We start from the raw sequence: 22462 nt of genomic DNA on the forward strand, positions 1-22462 counted from the left end.
ATCAAAGCTTCCTGATGGTTCCCCACACCATTCCTCCCTGGTGCTGGCTCACATCATTATAAAGATAGCGTGATAAAGTCCTGGCATAAGCCGTGTGGCTCTGTCACAGTTCTTCTCGTTCATGTCAACAGAGTGTGAAAAAACATTTAATTGGCTCTAGCAGCCTTGGGGATGATGTATTCCTTATCCGCAAGGGGAAAGTGGAACAAGAAAGAGCAAAGTTGTATTTACAGGCTGGAATTTCACCAACAGGTATGCAAATTACATATCCTTCCAGACGTCTGCATTATATTTAAAGGGTGATAGAAAATAGTCAGTTCAGAATAAAGAACTGGAATTGTATGTTTTAATCCAAAAATTTCATTGAGAGGAAGGAATAGTGGGGAAAAAAAATCACTGAATCTGAAATATATGCATTTTCCACTTGATAATGCTACTCTGCATACTTTTGAGCAAGATGCTATGAACTCAGTCCCCATTGCTTCACAATCCTGATGCACACTAGGAATCCCTTGGATGGGGACCAGGCATCGGGATTTGTAAAAAGCTCCCCAGGTGACTAACGTACAGCCAGGGCTGTGCACAGCGCTTCTGTGGCCACCCATTCAGTGTTTGCTGAGGGAATGAATACATTTATTTTCTCTGAGCTGCATTCTCCTTATCTTTAAAATGTGGCTGATAATGTCCACTTTGCCTATCACATGTGGCCATTCCAGGATAAAACAAAATCATGCATTGAAAGCATTTCAACAATTAAAATCGTTTATAAATTTATCTGTATCCTTTCCAGTTTTCTAAAAGTTAAAGTTCCGAAGTAAATGACTGAAAATCATTTTAGCATGTTTAAAGAGGAGTTTCCAAAGCAATTCATCTTATTCTCTGTTTGAAATAACTGTAACTCCATACATTCCTATGGATATTTATGTACAATTACATTTCAACATAAAGCTGATTTTAATTTTTTAAAAGTCTTTCAGCGTTGCTCTCAGGAACAAACTCAACAGCAGAATTAGGAATCTGCATCCATCTTTAGAATTTCTGAATAGTCTATGCAGAGCACGTGGAATCAGACAAAGATCTCAAAGGAGTGAAGCAATTTATCATGTATTAGTTATTGGTATTTACACAGTGACTTTCCTCTGAAAAGCATGTGGTGATGGGTTAAAAACCTCATCAGGAAAATGTTTCTGCAACTGTAGAGATCATAGCAAGGACAAAAGGTGCTGATTGGCCAGCAGAGGTGGAACTAACATTGCCAGGTGGTGACTGGCAGAGATTCCCCTGGGAGAATTCACACCTGGGAATTCTGACAATTGTCTTTTTAAACGAGGCAGTAAAAGAAGTGATGGCGGATAATTTAGAGGGTGTTGTGCGCCTCTGAGTGCCTCCACAGCTGAGTGATATGGTGCTGTAACAGATGCATGATATTGAAGAATACTCAAAAATGCAGTACAGTAGGAAGCATTTGAATGGGGGATTGCTGAGGGCCAAGGAAAGACACCCAAGTCAAGGGATAACACTGAGCTCAACTCGCCTCCATTTTCATGAGCTACTCATAGCATTCCTATGGCAAAAATGAATACTGTGACTTGCTGGAGTCAGTGGTTCTGCCATCAACGGAGAAGTCACCATGGCAACACGTACAACCGCGTTGCCCTGCACTTAGCCAGCCCCACGTGACACAGGCTAACAGCTGCAATGATTTCCAGGTACAGACCCCGGGAAAATGCACCTTTGAGTACCATGCCAGGTAGGGTGGGGGTCGGAGGGTGGACAGCCCAGGGTGAAGAATGGGACAGAGTCCTAACCTCCCTGGGGTTCGAAATCTATCGTAGGGGATGAAGGGAAAGAAAGGTAGAGGAAAATTAGGAATGAAAGAATTTCCCAGCAGGGAAAAAACAATGACCTTAGAGATTGGAAAGCTGGATGTTTGTGCCAGTTTTGATCTGTTATCACTGGAGTTTCAGAGAGTTAAGTGATCCTGGTTAAGAGAGAACAGAAGTCTTTGAATAAAGGCAGCCCCGGACATGGCCAGGCCTGTGGAGCCACTAGAAAGCAGCCTGCCTACACAGAGGATGGCCTGTGAGGTGTTCAATGCTGAAGGGGAATCCAGCCCTGCTGCCAGTCATGTTTAGCCACCTAAGTGACGTTTTGCTCTTTGATTATTTCTTCATCATGTCTGAGCCTTGACAGAGCGCACCCTCCACTGCTTTTCAAAACACAAGCCTGCCAAGTCTATTCTCTCAGTGATGTGGGAAGGCTTTGTCAACTTAAGCTGGTCTCTGAGTTCTTTTCAGGTCCCTTAGCAAAAAGTCTAGGGAAAGCCATTGATGTCAATTACATCTGGAGGGTGCAGTCCTGGGCCGGAGGCAGGGCTGGGGCAGCAGAGGTGTGGTCGGAAGAGAGAGTGCGGCTGGAGCTCAGATTTGTTGACTTCGGTTCACATTCTTAGAAGACGATGATACACACACTCCACCAAGAAGGAAAATAAGAGAGCCAAACATTCAGATTACAAAGTTAGAGACCAGCTAATATAAATTTTAAAAAGACATGATGGTGGAAACAATTGATAAATAAGTCCAAGAGGTGGTTATTTAAGAAAAGCCATGTAATCTAATCAATGGGCGGGGGGGAGGGGGGGAGCAACAAAAACATTCAATATAAAAAACATGAAAAAGGGAATGGAAATTAAATTATTAAAAAGTTTGTTTTGTTCAACTCCACAGTAATGAGTTTGAAACCCTAGGGTAAATGCATGAATTTCTAGAAAAATATAGCAGGTATTATCCTAGATGAGAAAGAAAAATCTAATTAGACATAAAATAATTATCAAAAACTAACTTGAGAGAGTTGTCAAAGATCTGCTCCCACAGAAAGCAGTGAGCTCAAGTGGTTTTCCAGAGGCAGTGCTCCAAAGCTGCTTCTCTCCTTGCCACTCCCAGTGTGTTTGAGGGACCCGCAGCATCAGCATCATCTGGGAGCTTGTTGGAACTGCAGACTCTCAAATCCCATTTCTGACCAGCTGAATCTGCATTTGCTAATTTCCTCCAGGTGATTCTAAGCACATTAAAATTTGGATGACACTTATTTGAATCATTTGACAACTTGGAGAGAGATGGAGAAGTCCTGCATGGTGTGACTGGGTGTCACAAGGTAATGAACTTATACAAAAACCTTAATCCCAGTAAAAATTTTAAACAATTGCAACGAAATGATTGAAATTGTTAAATCCATGTGGGAAAAGCATATGTGCGAGGATGAACAAGAAAATTCTGAAAACAAAACAGAAAAGGAAAATTATTAGCTCTATGAGCCACTAAATGTGGTAATAAAAGCTCAATTATAATACTGCAGTTTGCTCCCATGTCACAAGGTGTCATATCAATGTGAGAGTCCAGAAGGGACTCAGATATGAAGGGAATTTAGAAGATAGTAAAGGTGAAGAGGATGGATCCTCAACCAATGGGGCTGCAACAGTGGGCCATTTGGGAAAAAAAGTGAGATTTTTACCTTCCACCTTCCACCCAAATAAATTTCCAGTGAAGAAAATATGTAGAACTTACAAATAAAACCTAAAATTATTATAAAAAACATGGAATAATTTTAAAAATAAGTTCTGAATACAGAAGGCATGTCACAAATTCCAAAAGCCATAAAACACTTTACATTTCACTATGTAAAATTTGGAAACTTTTACATGGAAAAAAAATCCCATGAATTCAAAAAAATGGAGCTCAAACAGGGAAAACATCCAAAGATGTATTAAAATACTAAGTAATATATAAAGAACACTTATAAATCAATAGGAAAGAATATAAAAATATAAATATTGGGGCAAAGAATATAAAGAGGTAGTTCATGGAAAAATAAATAAAAGTGATATATAAACATAGGCAAAGATACTTAACCCAACTCATAATGAAATACAAACTATAACAAGAAAATTTTATTTTTCATATAGAACAGCCACATTTAAAAGAAAAAAATGATGCACTGTTTCGGTGAGGATGTGGGGAAAAGGTATTCATAGATTGCTGGACTGTCAATCGGATTATATCATTGGAGGATGGTTTGTAGTAGCGTCAAAATTAAAAATACACATATCCTTTGACTCAACAAAATCACAGGTACAATGTGATTTTCTATGAAAACACTGTAGAAACAAAAGGTGGCATACACCTGAAATGACCAATCAAAAATAGGTAACACTAATATCATAGTTGATTTGAGATACATAAATGCACTTGGTGTTTTTGCAGGAAAAGTGGAATTTGGATCATTTGCAGGAAAATGCATGTTAGCAAGCGGGGGATGATAGTTTTTCTTTACACGATGAAATGTGAACTGTGTTGGTGACTGAAGAGGGAGAAAGACAAATAACATAATAAAAAGATTGACTGTAAGAGATAAATATGCATTAATCATGCAGTCTTAGCATAAGAAGAGAAAAGGGATCTGCTCAGAAATAATTGAGATGTAATTATAAGAGCTGGAATGATTACTTTTAAGTGTTTGCAGGTGGTAAAGAAAACCAATGTTCAGCTTGTAACTATGAAGAAAATGGGATTATATAATTTCAAAATGTTCATTATATCCATAACTCTTTTGCACATGAAGATATAAAAATATTTTATGGCCAGATGATAGACAGGAAACTTGGAATATAGACAGAAATCAACGCCTCAGAAGTCATAACAATGGAGGTAAGAGGCCTTCAGAAATCAGTCTACTGTGGCCAGTGCTAAAGTGTCTGATGTGGTGAGAGGAAGCCTGAATTCCCAGCTCAGTGCTGGTGGGTATACTCGAGTCTAATGGGGGTACGGGGTTGTTACATTGAGTGATCCCAAGTACCAAGTTCCTAATATATCTGGGAGAAGACCCACATGCCTCAGAGGGCTGGTTTTTCAGCCACTCTGCCAACCTGAGTGAATCCACCGGACCAGCTTGGCAGTGGATTCTCAACCCTGGATTCTTGACAATCCTGGCCTTGGTCCTGGGGAGGTGGAGAATTGGGTGTTAACTCTCTTCCCTCCACTCCTGCTTCCGGATTGTCCATGTCCTACCCACTTCCCTGTCAGAGAAGCTGTGAGAATTCCTGGTCAAGGACCTCTCAGTATCAGATGCAGTTAGCATTAGGGCAGAGAACCAGATAAGGTTACAGCAGATGCTGTGAATTTACCTACTAGCAACTTACAGAAGCCGACTCCCAGGTCCTTTTTGGGGTGAGATGCACCACATCATATAGCATGCAACTTGTGCTGAGAATCTAGCCTGGACCTACTAGAAGTCCTTTAATACAACTAGCTGTGGCCGGGCACGGTGGCTCATGCCTATAATCCCAGCACTTTGGGAGGTTGAGGCAGGTGTATCACGAGGTCAAGAGATTGAGACCATCTTGGCCTCTACTAAATCTCGTTTCTACTAAAAATACAAAAATTTGCCCCGTCTCTACTAAAAATACAAAAATTAGCTGGGCGTGGTGGTGCATGCCTGTAGTCCCAGCTACTCAGCAGGCTGAGGCAAGAGAATTGCTTGAACCCCAGAGGCAGAGGTTGCGGTGAGCCAAGATTGCACCACTGCACTCCAGCCTGGTGACAGAGCGAGGCTCCATCGCAAAATAATAATAATAATAATAATAATCTGCAATCTTTACAACTAGAAGATCCCTTAGGAAATGAAACGTTACATCTTAAAGTGCTTCATCTATTTTAATGATATTTTAAAGAAGATCCTAGGATGTGGCCTTTGGTCTGATGTATTCTGCATCCAATATCATGAATGTGATAAAACATCATAAAGCTTAACACAAACGCCTTGTCAAACAGCTTGGTGTGCAGCTTGGAGTTGCTCTTTAGTGCAGAAATTTATGGGATCAGACTCTTGGATTTCTTTTTTCTGGTGTTTGTTTTGTTTTTGTATTTTACAGAACGTGCACTGCCATCTGCGGCTGTCTTCCTGCTGGCAAGTCCTTTCATTCCAAGCAAATAAGATTCCCTAAATTAGACAAAAAGGAAAAAACACACAACAGAGTCCATAATTCTGAGAGGTGAATCACGGCAATTGCCTGGCATTCCGTGACCTTTAAATAAACCTTAACTCAGGTCTAGGGGTTACTTTTTCTACCTTGTAACTACTCTTCTAAAAATATTCCTAAGGACCATATAATGGTTTAGAAACAGGCTGTACTTATTATCAAAGAGGGAAATAACTAGGAAGAAAAAAAGAGTGGCGGTTTCTAATAGAGCAGAACTGGTTTAAATCAAGTCAACTTAAATAATAATGTGTAAGTCTTTTGTTTACCTCATCCCCCTATAAAAATGTGTTCTTAAAGCCCCATGCTAGGCCCCAGTGCTTGAGGTGATCTTTCTCTACTGCCTGGTGTTTCTCAAACTCCAGTCAGGTGAAAATCACCTTCACATTTTTCTTGACATATACTGTAAAATCCAAGTATTATTTATTTACTTATTTTCACAAAATTGGTTAAATTTCTTATTTAAATAAATATATTGATAAGACTTTACATCCCTACTAATTCTTTTTTTTCTTTTTAATTATACTTTAAGTTCTAGGGTACATGTGCACAACATGCAGGTTTATTACATATGTATACATGAGCCATATTGGTGTGCTGCACCCATTAACTCATCATTTACATTAGGTATATCTCCTAATGCTATCCCTCCCCTCTCCCCCCTACCCACAATAGGACCTGGTGTGTGATGTTCCCCTTCCTGTGTCCAAGTGATCTCACTGTTCAATTCCTACCTATGAGTGAGAACATGCAGTATTTGGTTTTCTGTTCTTGCGATAGTTTGCTGAGAATGATGGTTTCCAGCTGCATCCATGTCCCTACAAAGGACACAAACGCATCCTTTTTAATGGCTGCATAGTATTCCATGGTGTATATGTGCCACATTTTCTTAATCCAGTCTGTCACTGATGGACATTTGGGTTGATTCCAAGTCTTTGCTATTGTGAATAGTGCCGCGGTAAACATACGTGTGCATGTGTCTTTATAGCAGCATGACTTATAATCCTTTGGGTATATCCCCAGTAACAGGATGGCTGGGTCATATGGTATTCCTAGTTCTAGAGCCTTAAGGAATCGCCACATTGTTTTCCACAATGGTTGAACTAGTTTACAGTCTCACCAACAGTGTAAAAGTGTTTGTATTTCTCCACATCCTCTCCAGCACCTGTTGTTTCCTGGTTTTTTAATGATTGCCATTCTAACTGGTATGAGATGGTATCTCATTGTGGTTTTGATTTGCATTTCTCTGATGGCAAGTGATGATGAGCATTTTTTCATGTGCCTGTTGGCTGTATGAATGTCTTCTTTTTGAGAAGTGTCTGTTCATATCCTTTGCCCACTTTTTGATGGGGTTGTTTTTTTCTTGTAAATTTGATTGAGTTCTTTATAGGTTCTGGATATTAGCCCTTTGTCAGATGAGTAGATTACAAAAATGTTCTTCCATTCTGTAGGTTGCCTGTTCACTCTGATGGTAGTTTTTTTTTGCTGTGCAGAAGCTCTTTAATTAGATCCCATTTGTCAATTTTGGCTTTTGTTGCTGTTGCTTTTGGTGTTTTAGACACGAAGTCCTTGCCCATGCCTATGTCCTGAATGGTATTACCTAGGTTTTCTTCTAGGGTTTTTATGGTTTTAGGTCTAACATTTAAGTCTCTAATCCATCTTGAATTAATTTTTGTATAAGGAGTAAGGAAAGGATCCAGTTTCAGCTTTCTACTTAGGGCTAGCCAATTTTCCCAGCACCATTTATTAAATAGGGAATCCCTTCCCCATTTCTTGTTTTTGTCAGGTTTGTCAAAGATCAGATGGCTATAGATGTGTAGTATTATTTCTGAGGGCTCTGTTCTGTTCCATTGGTCTATATCTCTGTTTTGGTACCAGTACCATGCTGTTTTGGTTACTGTACCCTTGTAGTATAGTTTGAAGTCAGGTAGCGTGATGCCTCCAGCTTTGTTCTTTTGGCTTAGGATTGTCTTGGCAATGCGGGGTCTTTTTTGGTTCCATATGAACTTTAAAGCAGTTTTTTCCAATTCTGTGAAGAAAGTCATTGGTAGCTTAATGGGGATGGCATGGAATCTATAAATTACCTTGGGCAGTATGGCCATTTTCACGATATTGATTCTTCCTATCCATGAGCATGGTATGTTCTTCCATTTGTTTGTGTCCTCTTTTATTTCACTGAGCAGTGGTTTGTAGTTCTCCTTGAAGAGGTCCTTTACATCCCTTGTAAGTTGGATTCCTAGGTATTTTATTCTCTTTGAAGCTATTGTGAATGGAAGTTCATTCATGATTTGGCTCTCTGTTACTAGTGTATAAGAATACTTGTGATTTTTGCATATTGATTTTGTATCCTGAGACTGCTGAAGTTCCTTATCAGCTTAAGGAGATTTTGGGCTGAGACAGTGGGGTTTTCTAAATATACAATCATGTCATCTGCAACAGGGACAATTTGACTTCTTCTTTTCCTAACTGAATACCCTTTATTTCTTTCTCTTGCCTGATTGCCCTAGCCAGAACTTCCAACACTATGTTGAATAGGAGTGCTGAGAGAGGCCATCCCTGTCTTGTGCCAGTTTTCAAAGGGAATGCTTCCAGTTTTTGCCCATTCAGTATGATATTGGCTGTGGGTTTGTTGTAAATAGCTCTTATTATTTTGAGATATGTTCCATCAATACCGAATTTATTGAGAGTTTTTAGCATGAAGGGCTGTTGAATTTTGTCAAAGGCCTTTTGCAGAAGAGGCCTTGAGATAATTTATTGAGATAATCATGTGGTTTTTGTCTTTGGTTCTGTTTGTATGCTGGATTACATTTATTGATTTGTGTATGTTGAACCAGCCTTGCATCCCAGGGATGAAGTCCACTTATTATGGTGGATAAGCTTTTTGATGTGCTGCTGGATTTGGTTTGCCAGTATTTTATTGAGGATTTTTGCATTGATGTTCATCAGGGATATTGGTCTAAAATTCTTTTTTTGGTGTATCTCTGTCAGGCTTTGGTATCAGGATGATGTTGGCCTCGTGAAATGAGTTAGGGAGGATTCCCTCTTTTTCTATTGATTGGAATAGTTTCAGAAGGAATGGTATCAACTCCTCCTTGTATCTCTGGTAGAATTCAGCTGTGAATCCATCTGGTCCTGAACTTTCTTTGGTTGGTACGCTATTAATTATTGCCTCAATTTCAGAGCCTGCTATTGGTCTATTCAGGGATTCAACTTCTTCCTGGTTTAGTCTTGGGAGAGTGTAAGTGTCCAGGAAATCATCCATTTCTTCTAGGTTTTCTAGTTTATTTGTGTAGAGGTGTTTATAGTATTCTGATGGTAGTTTGTATTTCTGTGGGGTCAGTGGTGATATCCCCTTTATCATTTTTTATTGCATCTATTTGATTCTTCTCTCTTTTATTTTTTATTAGTCTTGCTAGCAGTCTATCAATTTTGTTGATCTTTTCAAAAAACCAGCTCCTGGATGCAATGATTTTTTGGAGGGTTTATTGTGTCTCTATCTCCTTCAGTTCTGCTCTGATCTTAGTTATTTCTTGCCTTCTGCTAGGTTTTGAATGTGTTTGCTCTTGCTTCTCTAGTTCTTTTAATTGTGATGCTAGGCTGTCAATTTTAGATCCTCCTGCTTTCTCTTGTGGGCATTTAGTGCTATAAATTTCCCTCTACACACTGCTTTAAATGTGTCCCAGAGATTCTGGTATGTTGTATCTTTGTTCTCATTGGTTTCAAAGAACATCTTTATTTCTGCCTTCATTTTGTTTTGTACCCAGTAGTTGTTCAGGAGCAGGTTGTTCAGTTTCCATGTAGTTGAGTGGTTTTGATTGAGTTTCTTAGTCCTGAATTCTAGTTTGATTGCACTGTGGTCTGAGAGACAGTTTGTTATAATTTCTGTTCTTTTACATTTGCTGAGGAGTGCTTTACTTCCAACTATGTGGTCAATTTTGGAATAAGTGTGATGTGGTGCTGAGAAGAATGTATATTCTGTTGATTTAGGGTGGAGAGTTCTGTAGATGTCTATTAGGTCCACTTGGTACAGAGCTGAGTTCAATTCCTGGATATCCTTGTTAACTTCCTGTCTTATTGATCTGTCTAATGTTGACAGTGGGGTGTTAAAGTCTCCCATTATTATTGTATGGGAGTCTAAGTCTCTAAGGACTTGCTTTATGAATCTGGGTGCTCCTATGTTGGGTGCATATATATTTAGGATAGTTAGCTCTTCCTGATGAATTGATCCCTTTACCATTATGTAATGGCCTTCTTTGTCTCTTTTGATCTTTGATGGTTTAAAGTCTGTTTTATCAGAGACTTGGATTGCAACCCCTGCTTTTTTTTGGTTTTCCATTTGCTTGGTAGATCTTCCTCCATCCCTTTATTTTGAGCCTATGTGTGTGTCTGTATGTGAGATGGGTCTCCTGAATACAGCAAACTGATGGGTCTTGACTCTTTATCCAATTTGCCAGTCTGTGTCTTTTAATTGGACCATTTAGTCCATTTCCATTTAAGGTTAATATTGTTACGTGTGAACTTGATCCTGTCATTGTGATATTAGCTGGTTATTTTGCTCGCTAGTTGATGCAGTTTCTTCCTAGCATCAATGGACTTTACATTTTGACATGTTTTTGCAATGGCTGGTACCTGTTGTTCCTTTCCATGTTTAGTGTTTCCTTCAGGATCTCTTGTAGGGCAGGCCTGGTGGTGACAAAATCTCTAAGCATTTGCTTGTCTGTAAAGGATTTTATTTCTCCTTCACTTATGAAACTTAGTTTGGCTGGATATGAAATTCTGGGTTGAAACTTCTTTTCTTTAAGAATGTTGAATATTGGCCCCCACTGTCTTCTGGCTTGTAGAGTTTCTGCTGTGAGATCTGCTGTTAGTCTGATGGGCTTCCCTTTGTGGGTACCCGACCTTTCTCTCTGGCTGCCCTTAACATTTTTTTCCTTCATTTCAACTTTGGTGAATCTGACAATTATGTGTCTTGGAGTTGCTCTTCTCGAGGAGTATCTTTGTGGCATTCTCTGTATTTCCTGAATTTGAATGTTGGCCTGCCTTACTAGGTTGGGGAAGTTCTCCTGGATGATATCCTGCAGAGTGTTTTTCAACTTGGTTCCATTTTCCCCATCACTTTCAGGCATACCAATCAGACATAGATTTGGTCTTTTCACATAATCCCATGTGGAGGCTTTGTTCATTTCTTTTTACTCTTTTTTCTCTGCACTTCTCTTCTCACTTCATTTCATTCATTTGATCTTCAATCGCTGATACTCTTTCTTCCAGATGATCGAGTTGGTTACTTAAGCTTGTGCATTTGTCATGTAGTTCTTGTGTTATGGTTTTCATCTCTATCAGTTCTTTTAAGGACTTCTCTACATTGGCTATTCTAGTTAGCCATTCATCAAATCTTTTTTCAAAAGTTTCTTTGTGCTGGTTACGTAGTTCCTCCTTTAGCTCTGAGAATTTTGATCAACTGAAGCCGCCTTCTCTCGACTCGTCGAAGTCATTCTCCGTCCATCTTTGTTCTGTTGCTGGCGATGAGCTGTGTTCCTTTGGAGGGGGAGATGCGCTCTGATTTTTTGAATTTCCAGCTTTTCTGCACTGCTTTTTCCCCATCTTTGTGGTTTTATCTGCCTTTGGTCTTTGATGATGCTGACGTACTGATGGGGTTTTGGTATGGGTGTCCTTTCTCTTTGTTAGTTTTCCTTCTAACAATCAGGACCCTCAGCTGTAGGTCTGTTGGAGTTTGCTTGAGGCCCACTCCAGACCCTGTTTGCCTGGGTATCAGCAGCACAGGCTGCAGAAGATAAAATATTGCTGAACAGTGAGTGTTGCTGTCTGATTCTTGCTCTGGAAGCTTCGTCTCAGGGGTGTACCCTGCCGTGTGAGGTGTGAGGTGTCGGTCTGCACCTAGTAGGGGATGTCTCCCAGTTGGGCTACTCAGGTGTCAGGGACCCACTTGAGCAGGCAGTCTGTCCATTCTCAGATCTCAACCTCCGTGTTGGGAGATCCACTGCTCTCTTCAAAGCTGTCAGACAGGGGCATTTACCTCTGCCGAGGTTTCTGCTGCTTTTTGCCTACTGAGTAATTCTATTGCCTGTCAAGGCACTAACCAGAAGCCTGTTCTCTCTTTATTATAAGGTGAAATACAGTCATGGGAGAGGTGTTAAAGGCATGCAAGAACCAAATAGAGACTTTCTCTTTTACAAAATCATAAGGGTTGAAAGACAAATGAACAGGAAATGACTTGCTTTGTATGTTACATGAGGCCATGTCTCTTTGCTCCCATAATCATGACCCCCTAGCTACATGTTGCACTGCTCCAGAAGCCAGAGACTGCACTACAAATGACAGCTGTTGTAGTTGTACAGTGTACAACCTGACCAACCATAAATGTCCCTCATTTTAGAAAACACTGATTGATAGAGCCCAAAAGGCATTGGAGAGGTAACAAATAGCTCAGTCAGTAGTGTTACAGAAGAGAAAAAGAATCTTATTACATGGAGACAGCATACCTTAGAACCTATTTTCTCTTTTTATCATTTAATATGATTTCAAACAGTAGAAAGACACATACGGGAGCAGAAAGATCACAAGACCTATGGGTAGATGTCTTCAATTCTAATTTCCATTCTAACACCAAGTTCCTACAAATATCCTGGTATAGGTATGAATTGACTAGCCCTGGTTGATCACCAAGATCCCTTTAAGGCCATATGATTCCTTACTCTTCACAGCAAGGCACCTGCTATATTTTCAGAAAAGCACAGCCCTCATTTTAAAGCAGCATCTTTTTCTATCTTTCAAAGTAGGTTAGCAGCCAATTCAAAACACTGAGCAATAATTTGACATCTTCCTCAAACTGAGGTTCCTTCCTGGCATGCAGCCCCTTCCATAAGGAGGTGCTTTCACTGGAGCCACCAAGTCCTGCCTCACACCACAAATGTATTGTTCATTTGTTTGTTTCAAATCTGCTTTTCCAGTTGCAAATAGGCAGATCAGTTCTCCTGAGATTTAGGTAAAAACGTCTCCTCTATCTGGGTGAGGTTCCTTATAAAATGGCCAGAGAGCCCTGTCTCTTTGTAAGCTTGATGGTGCAGCCTTTCTATTTCTGATTTCACCACCTAAAGGCTTCACTGTTTCTCATAAACCATGTTTTGGGCAGTATTTGGGTATTCAGTTTTTTCTTTTGGTAACCTTATTTACCAAAGGGACCCTTTTATTTGGTGAGTGATTCTCGACCTTGGTCACATACTGGACACTCCTGGGGAGGGGGGTTTACATCACACACACCCATGTCCCCCGCATTCCCCCAAAGGTCTGATTTGGTCTGTCTGGGGTTTAGGACTAGATATTGGGATTTTTCTTTTTAAAAAATAATCATTCAGATGGCATCCTTTCCCTTTCACTCTCCCAAAGGAAGAGAAGAGTGATCGTCAGTGGCAAAAGGCAACTGCCAAAAAGCACCACCAAGAGCCGGCTTCATGCTCAGGAGTGAATGCTGAGCCTCCTCCTCGTGGTTTCCGCTGCTCCACAAGTTCAGAGAAACCTCTCTGGTAAGAAACTGTAGAAGTGCTGCATGGAAGTGTTACCAGAAAGGGTTCCTGATCCAGAACCCCAGAGAGGGTTCTTGGATCTTACACAAGACCCAAGAATTTAGGGTGCATTTGTAAAGTGAAAGCAAGTTTATTAGTGTACTAGTCTGTTTTCACGCTGCTGATAAAGACATACCTGAGACTGGGTAATTTATACAGGAAAGAGGCTTAATGGACTCACAGTTCCACATGGCTGGGGGAGCCTCACAATCATGGCAGAAGGCAAGGAGGAGCAAGTCACATCTTATATGGATGGTGGCAGGCAAAGAGAGAGCTTGTGCAGGGAAACTCCCCTTTATAAAACCATCAGATCATGTGAGACTTATTCACCATCACAATAGCATGGAAAGACCTGCCCCCATGATTCAATCACCTCCCACCAGGTCCCTCCCAAAACACTTGGGAATTCAAGATGAGATTGGGGTGGAGACACAGTCAAATTGTATCAATTAGGAAAGTAAAGGAATAAAAGAATAGCTGCTTCATAGAGCAGCCCCAAGGGCTGCTGGTTGCCCATTTTTATGGTTATTTCTTGATTATATGCTAAACAAGGGGTGGATTATTCATGCCTCCCCTTTTTAGGCCCTATAGGGTAACTTCCTGACATTGCTGTGGCATTTATAAACAGTCATGGTGCTGGCAGGAGTGTAGCAGTGAGGCTGACCAGAAGTCAATCTCATTGCCATCTTGGTTTTGATGGTTTTAGCTGGCTTCTTTACTGCAACCAGTTTTATCAGCAAAGTCTGTGAGCTGTATCTTGTGCCAATGGCCTATTTCATCCTGTGACCAAATGCCCTAACCTCCTGGGGATGCAGCCCAGTAGGTCTCAGCTTTATTTTACCCAGCCCCTATTAGAGATGGAGTTGCTCTGGTTCAGACACCTCTGACAGAAGTATAGTCTTAATCAGGATTTTAAAAAGCTCCCCAGGTAGTTCTAAAGTGCTTCCAAGATTGAGACGCACTACACATGATTAGAGCTTTTAAATTGCAGTGGTAAGTTACCCGGGAACCATGCTAAAAAACACAAATGCTGATTCAGTCAGTATGGGGTGGGGGCCTGAGAGTCTGCATTTCTAAAAAGCTTTCAGGAGACCCAATGCTGCTTGTCAAGGACCAAACTTCCAAGGTACCGGATGAGATAATCTACTTCCAAATGTCCTCTAGTCAAGCCACGCCTCACGAGCTCTCACGTTATTTTCTTCCTGTCCTAACCCTACACAGACTGAAGTACCTCATGCTATTTACAGGTAGGAAGGCATTTTTGTGTATACACTGTTCTGTTTTTAAATATCTGATAGCAACAAATCTTATTCTAGTCAAACATGAAATATTACCGGAAAAGTACAAAACCCTAAAGTCCAAATTTGGAGTGACGACCTTAGGCTCACAAAACCAGAGTGCAGTTGCTGATGTGGGGGATGCACTTAGAACCTGAGTTGGTATGGAACTTATTTTAAACTCAAGCCACTGAGAATTCAATAGGTGCAGAAAGAAGCCTTCTTGGTGCTTCCTTTATCTGACAAAAAGCAGAGATTTCTGGAAAAATGAGGCTGCCGTACTTCCCTCTTACAGGTGGCTTTTACTCCCAGGGAGAAGATCAAGAAACCCACCGTAAGTCTTCTCTCCAGGGAAGTTTTATGGCCATGAATGCGATGCAGAGATCACTCAGGCCTGTATGAACAAGCACCATCCCAAACTCTTCATCTCTCATTTGTTCTTCTAGAAACCCGTGTATTCTTCCTATAGAGGCCTTTTCCCCCACCGCCTCTTTTCCCTACTAAGCTGGACATATAAGTTTCTAGCTTTAGCTACTTACTGAGTTTCTTCTTTTTGAAGCTCCTATATGCATATAAATAAGGTCCCCCTGCCCACCTGTTAATCTGTCTTTTATCAGTTTGATTTGCAGGCCCCCAGGTACTGAACTGAACAGGACAGAGGAAAAGTATTTCCTCCCTGACACTGAGCAACTGGAGGCTGCTGTTAAGTAACCTTCCCTCATTTCTACATCTGTCCTCCATCCCTCCTTCTAGCCCCTCAACCCACATTGTGTCTCATGTTCCTATTCACCTAAAAGAAAAAAGGAAAATCAAATAATATTGTTTAAATAAACCTCTGCCTTATTGTTTGTAAACTGTTTTCTGTCTTTTTTTGTTTTGTTTTGTTTTGAGACAGAGTCTTGCTCTGTCACTCAGGCTGGAGTGCAGTGGCACCATCTCAGCTCAATGTAACCTCTGCCTCGCAGGTTCAAGCAATTATCCAGCCTCAGACTCCTGAGTAGCTGGGATTACAGGCATGTGCCACTATGCCCAGCTAATTTTTGTATTTTTAGTAGAGACAGGATTTCACCATGTTGGTCTTGAACTCCTGACCTCGTGATCCACCTACCTCAGCCTCCCAAAATGCTGGCATTACAGATGTGAGCCACTGAACCCGGTCAACTGTTTTCTGTCCTTGTAATTGGTGTAATGACAACTGGATTAATACTTCACCTGCTGGACACTGGGTAAGAACTCTCCAAGTATAAGTGGAAATTTTTCTGCAAATGGATCTCATGTTACATAGCACAGGCCTACTGTAATACCAGAGTTACAGAATTTGGACTTGAACATCAAATACTAACAGATATGTTCCCTGTATACATTTTCATAAATCAATCACAAGAATCCTGTAATCCCACCACTTTGGGAGGCCAAGGCAGGTGGATCACCTGAGGTTAGGAGTTCAAGACCAGTCTGTCCAACATGGTGAAATCCTGCCTCTACAAAAATTAACTGGGCATGATGGGGGGTGCCTGTAATCCCGGCTACTCAGAAGGCTGAGGCAGGAGAATTGCTTGAACCCGGGAGGAGGAGGTTGCAATGAGCTGAGATGGTGCCATTGTACTCCACCCTGGGCAACTGGGCAAGACTTTCTAAACTATCACCCACAAAGCATGATTTTTTAAAAATAAAGGAACTAAAACTCTTAACAAAATAGATAAGATCTTATCTCACAGATCTTAACAAACAAGTTCCTAATTAAGTAATAATACATAGGAACTCATATTGGCCCAAGGTAGGATCTAGAGGTTTTAGAAACTAGTCTCTTGGCCCTGACTTAGACCACAGGTGCTCACAGCCTCAGGTAGTAGGTCCCTTTGACAGCGGGAGGACTCCTGCATTGCAAAGATCATTCATGGTATTTGTCTACTTGGGCATTCAGAGGAATTTATCTGAGAGATCTCTGTTCCTCTGTGGCCCTGACGTGTCTTTTCTCCTCTTGTATTTTCACTCTTACTTTTCTTCTTTCAGCATTAGGAATGCTTGCCTTTGTTCAGGCCAGCCCATGAGGAAAAGCCAGCCTGCTGTGTCATCTTAACAACATTCATAAAAGGGAATTCTTCATATGTGCCCTTGGCACACAGCACCCCGCGTCAGTTCTAGGAATCCATGTGTGAGGAACAAAGAGGATTGTTTCGTCTATAAATGGGCTATTCTGACAACAGGGCAATTTTGGCTTCTCTCTAAGCTTCACAAAGCTTTGCAGCACAACCCTGGCAAGGAATCATGATGACAGTAGCTGATCTGAAGCCACACACACCATGTGCGGGGCCGGAACATGATTAAAGCAATCAAATGCACAAGGTTTAGAGAATGAACTGTTACAAGTTTGTAGGGGGAGAGGATTCCAAAGTCCTTACTCAAGGTTCAAGCATTATAGCAAAATGGATCTAATATAATAACAACCATAATTATTATTAATATTATTGTAGCTAAACTTTAACACTTGCTACATGCTGTGATTAAACACATCAGATTTAAACACATCACTTTAAATAGAATTCCATGAGTTAGGTCTTATCTCCATTTAGGAAATGGGGAAACTGAGGAATGAGGTTATGAAAACTGCCCAAGGTTAATCTGCTGGTGAGAGGCAGGGATGGTGCTGGAATCCAGGCCTCCTAGCCGTTGCTTCCTGCCTCATCTTCCTGTTTTTAGCATCAGCAACATCACATGTTGCCTGGAGACCCACTGAAAGCTGGATTTGGAGGTCACTTAGAGGTTACACTCCCCTCCCCTTCTTCACCTTATGGGTGAAAAAGCAGAGACCTGGACAGCTCACTTGAGTTGCCCAAGGCCAATGTAGGTGGAGCTAGGAGTATGAGCTAAGTCTCCTGAGATACAGCTTGATAGGCTGTCTGCCACCCAGGGTTATGTGTATACTCTTTCATCCAATTAATTTTTCAGCCAACAGCTACATCCTTTCATTTGAGCCCTGTGCTTTCAAATTACATGTCTTACCACTCAAAGAAGTGGGACTAAATCCATAGAGTTTTGCAAGCTTAAAGGTACCTCTTAAAGATCTGGAAGCCTACAGTATTATTCATGTCAATACAGAGCCAGGAGATGGATCTCTATATTGCTTTAGGTAAATCTCTTCTTAAATTAAAACACAGACTATGTTACAGCAAGTCATTGAGAGTCATAAGAGGCAAAAGTGAGAAAGTGAATTGATCAAATCACCCACAGTCATGGCGCAGACATCAGTTTAGGCAAGTCATCATTTAACCTAATTGAAGAGTTAATAGTTCCTACATTCTTTACCTTCACCTTATTTATTTCTGGCCCTGAGTACTTCAGATGTGCTGCCCTGAGAACTCCATACTCACAACATTCCTTTGACCTTTCTTAATCCTCCAGTGACATTACCAGTGAGGTTCTGTTATTAAATCCATTCCATAGTCCCAAGAGACCGAGGTTTAAAGAAATGAAGCAATGTGCCCGAGGTTGCTGGAGACTTTACCTGAATCCAAGTGATCCAGGTGCCAGGGGTCGGTGGCAGACGACATGGGGGAGAGGGTCAGCGGCGAGGCTCCGCAGTTGGACTCCACCAGCTCGCCCTGGATGTGGACGTGAGCCGAGGCGTTTGTCTGCCTCAAGGCAGCCTTGAGAGGGGCGATCTGGTTGAACTGGACTCTGGAGAGGCAACCAGTGAATCCTGGGGTATTGTATTTGTGAATCTCTTGGTCAATTTTCCCTGTTTCTAAAAGAAAAAAAGAAATGAAAATGTAATGCGACTGACCATAGTCCAGCTGTACAACACACCTGTCTTTGAATGCTTGTGTCCAAATCTTACATTTAGGTTTCAGTTTAAGATGTTACATTGTTTTAGGTGAAATATTAATGAGTCAATAAGACTTAGGGCTGCAGACTTGACTTTCAAGGAACCTTGTGTTAACAGAGAATATGGTAGGGTGGAAATAAGACTATATGCGATAAAATACATTTCTCAGTACCTTCCGGCTACTTCAGATGCTGCTGAAGCTCACCACAGTGACTTGGTCCTGATTGATTTTTCTCATCTTTTCTGATGCTTCCCTGACCCTCTTAACAAAATTGAATGAAACAGCCCTGCTCTGCCCTCCTGGCAAACTATGGTTCTGTTTTATATCCCTTACTTATTTTCTTCTTCAGAAATCTTAAAACAAAACAAACAAAAATGAACAAGAATTCCAGCAGCCTGTACGTGAACATCTCCTTTCTTCAAAATCCAATCCCCTTGGAATTCTGAGATTTACGGAATCCCTGCTAGAGTCTGATGGAGGTTTTGGCAGTCAGGAAACTTTCCCAACCCAATCACAAACATACACATGCCTTGAAGAATCTCACCATCTCCCCGCCACCTGTAGGCTCAACATCTTCCCAAACTAACTCAGCTCAGAGGTGAGACTGAGTAGAGGCATTTCCAAGGTACCAAGGGCAATGTACCCACACATTGTTATACCAGTTGAATCAATGTCTTTTGGCCCTCTGTCCCAAGTTTCTAACAGAAACAAATGTTGAAAAGGTCCTTAAATGCTTAAGAGCCCTTAGCTAGTGGGCCAGGTGGACTGACCTCAGAGCCTTTTAACCACTACTGGGAACCGTGTGAAAAGGATAATTCCAGCGGCAGTGTCGCAATTGCTCTGAGCAAGTGCTGCGTTAACCCCTCATGTCCCTGCCGACTCCCTGGGCTCACAGGAAGATTCTTTTGCCCCAGGCCTGAGGCAGGGTGCTGTGGGGGACGTGGATAAGGCGCCTTGTTCTTCTCCAGCATCTTTGTTCGCTTGCTTGCCCTTTGCTGAAGCCGTTCTGTTATCTATCGTGAACCAGTGTTCGTTTTATCTCCTCTGTTAGAGATCTGGGTAGAAAACTTCTGACTCCGGCTCCACGTCGTAGGGTCCCTGACAGTTTTCACAACTTTGAGGAGGGCAGGTTTCCCTATGGACACCACAGAAAATCAATCGTTTCAAAGCCGTATCTATCTGCGGGGTCCCAATTTAACATGGAGTCCACACTTCTTAAAGAGCTGTCTTCCCCTCGGTATCTCCTTCTGAGGTGGCCTCCAGGGAGGGAGCCTGCGGCGTGGGGTTCCGATGGTGGAGCAGGGAGAGATCATGGGTGGCAGCAGAGGCGTCCAGGCCCAGGCCTGTGGGGCTGCGAGCACTGGCAGAAGCGTCCACTGAGCAGCAGAAGCTGGGGCTGGATGGCAGGAATGAGCCCTGGCGAATGACCTGCTCTCACGTTTCCATTCTCTTTAGGGCTCTTTCACTCTCTTTAGCTTTTCTCCTTTCTGGGCCTTCTCCCTTTCGGGGAAAATTCCCAGTGTTTCAACTGTTGTTTCTTTCCTATGAGGCAGCAGGGTCACCAAAAGGAGGATTCTGATGCCCTGGAGGGCAGAACCAGTATTTCCCAAACTGGAGTGTGTTCCACATCTAGTTGATGTGCCCCTTTCCTAGAGACCCTTGGCTGGGACCAATTCCCCTGGGGGGCCAAAGTGCAGTAGATGCTCTGGAGTTTGCAGGACCTGATGGTTCCAACTCAGGGCTATGTGATAATAATATTGATACAACGGTAGAGAAAGGTGGCAGAGAAAATCTAGGCAGAAAGGGGCGAGTCCCTGTCAAACCCTCACCCTCAAGCCAGAAACTGCAGCCCAAAGTGAGAACTTATATCCCTGTTTTCTGGCTCAAATGTTGCCTTTTCCAAAACCACCCATGGCCCTGCCCCACTGAATCTTGTGCCCATAAAAACCCCATACTCAGCTGGCAGAGAGAAGAGAAGCAGCTGGACGTTGGCGACTACGGTTGGAAGTTGGAGAGAAGCAGCTTGACTTCAGAAGGACAACTTGACATGTAACATCAGAGAAGAATCTAGCCAGAGATGGCTAGATTTCAGGAGAAGATTACCTTCTCTCTCCATCCCCTTTTCACCTTCCCTTCCTGCTGAGAGCCACTTTCATTGGCAATAAAATCCCCCACAATTATCATCCTTCAATTTGTTTGTGTGATGTCATTTCTCCTGGATGCAGGACAAGAGCTTGGGCGCTGCTAGTGTGGATACAAAAGGCTGTCACACTTGCTGTTTGTCCTCACTGGCAGAAGGCAGCTGCCTCACGTGAAAAGGCAGAGGGACCACTGACTTAGGCCGTCTGGGGACAGCAGAGCTAAAAGCACTGTAACATGCCCTCTGGGGCTTCAGGGGTTGCAGGCACCACCCCTAGATGTTGCCACGGAGCCTACGGAGTTCATTCCTGTTGACGCTCAAAAGCGTTCACCCTGGCTTCTGCACCCACTCACCCATGTGCTTCCCCCCACAAGGGGTGGAGCACAGTGGGGCCAAGTGAGTGGAGTTTGCTCCTGGCAGTGCCTAAGTGGCTGGCTGGTTCCAGCATTCGTGTACACCAATTCCTGCCTCATTCGCATGCATGCTTCCTCCCATGAGGGGTTGAAAGCTGTGGGCTGGGTAATTGAGGGCACCCCTGTTGCAAGTCCCGCAAATGGGTCAGGGAAATATCCTGCTTCAATATTAGAGCACAGACCAAGGGCAGTACATGTGGGCGGGGGGGGGTGGAACTGTGCTTAGTACTTATTATGCAGTATCCCATTAAGTCTCCTGGCACCCCTCTGAGCTAAACAGGATTGTCCCCCAAGTGACAGATGAGGAGACTGAGGCTTAGAGAAGTTAAGGCTTTGCCAATGAATAAACATTTATGTTTCATATAAAAAAGCAGAACTCAAATATTTTGCATTAGTCTCAATTTCTCTTTGAAAAATAGACTATATTATGTTTTATATTCATATAGACTTTTGATATTTCTAGTCAGGAACCCCATAGAAATGGTAGAGTGAGGGTTTTAGAAAAAAGGTAAATGGTTGTTAAAACTGCTTTGAGATCGTGTTTCATTAGAGGTTGAGCCAACAATTTGATTTTCAAAAATGTGGTGAACTGATGTCAAATCTTCATTAGCATCATTTAAAGCACCAGAAAGTTACAGAAATGCCTGTCTGGAATAAGATTCCATATTTCTTAAGAACATCTATAAATGATAGTATAGCCATCACTTTTGAATTTATTACAAGTAAATTATGTTACTCTATAATTGATTAGACTGGTCTCCACTGAAATCAAATATTAAAATATTTACTGTAAGAAACAATGTTCTGCCTGGAGGTATCTTGGGTAAGGTGTTATTTGTGGGGGAAACTTGCTTTAAAAATGCAAATTTTAGAAATGCAGTACAATCACTTTAAAATTAGATTCTCAAGTGGCAATCAGTACTTTAATGTCTTATATTCATAATGATATGGGTTATAGAAAATAGCCCACTTAAAACACTGACACAATTCCGGGTAACACGTTAAAATGAAATGCTCCTGACAGTCCTTTTAAGGAAATGCAGCACCTCCATTTGCGATGCATTAGCATGCTTTCCCGCTCCTTGTTCACTTACTGAATGCCAAGCGAGAGGCAGGAGGGTTGTGAGAGATGAAAGAGAAAAGGGCGCCTGAGCAGGAAACACAGGGAGGATAAAGCCAGTTCCACGGAGGGCA

General features: G+C 41.9%; 1 protein-coding gene, 1 long non-coding RNA gene and 1 other non-coding gene across 5 annotated transcripts in view; 1 reads left to right on the forward strand and 2 right to left on the reverse strand.

Annotated features, from left to right (window-relative positions):
* Positions 1–18386, forward strand: part of LOC126951730 (uncharacterized) — a 68859-nt gene extending 50473 nt beyond the window's left edge. For all 3 annotated transcript variants that reach the window (XR_007724601.1, XR_007724599.1, XR_007724600.1), the window contains exons 2-3: positions 13436–13572; positions 15184–18386. This is a non-coding gene — a long non-coding RNA (uncharacterized LOC126951730). The remainder of the gene's footprint in view (positions 1–13435; positions 13573–15183) is intronic.
* Positions 1–22462, reverse strand: part of CNTNAP2 (contactin associated protein 2) — a 2243420-nt gene that overhangs the window by 25751 nt on the left and 2195207 nt on the right. Inside the window, exon 22 of the mRNA XM_050786136.1 lies at positions 18394–18633. Within this exon, the coding sequence (XP_050642093.1) occupies positions 18394–18633 (240 nt within the window). The remainder of the gene's footprint in view (positions 1–18393; positions 18634–22462) is intronic.
* LOC126951906 (small nucleolar RNA U3) lies at positions 13396–13610 on the reverse strand. The gene has a single exon (XR_007724734.1). It is a non-coding gene; the product is annotated as a small nucleolar RNA U3 (small nucleolar RNA).

The sequence above is a fragment of the Macaca thibetana genome, chromosome 3, assembly GCF_024542745.1.
Source record: "Macaca thibetana thibetana isolate TM-01 chromosome 3, ASM2454274v1, whole genome shotgun sequence".
Lineage (NCBI taxonomy): Eukaryota > Metazoa > Chordata > Mammalia > Primates > Cercopithecidae > Macaca > Macaca thibetana.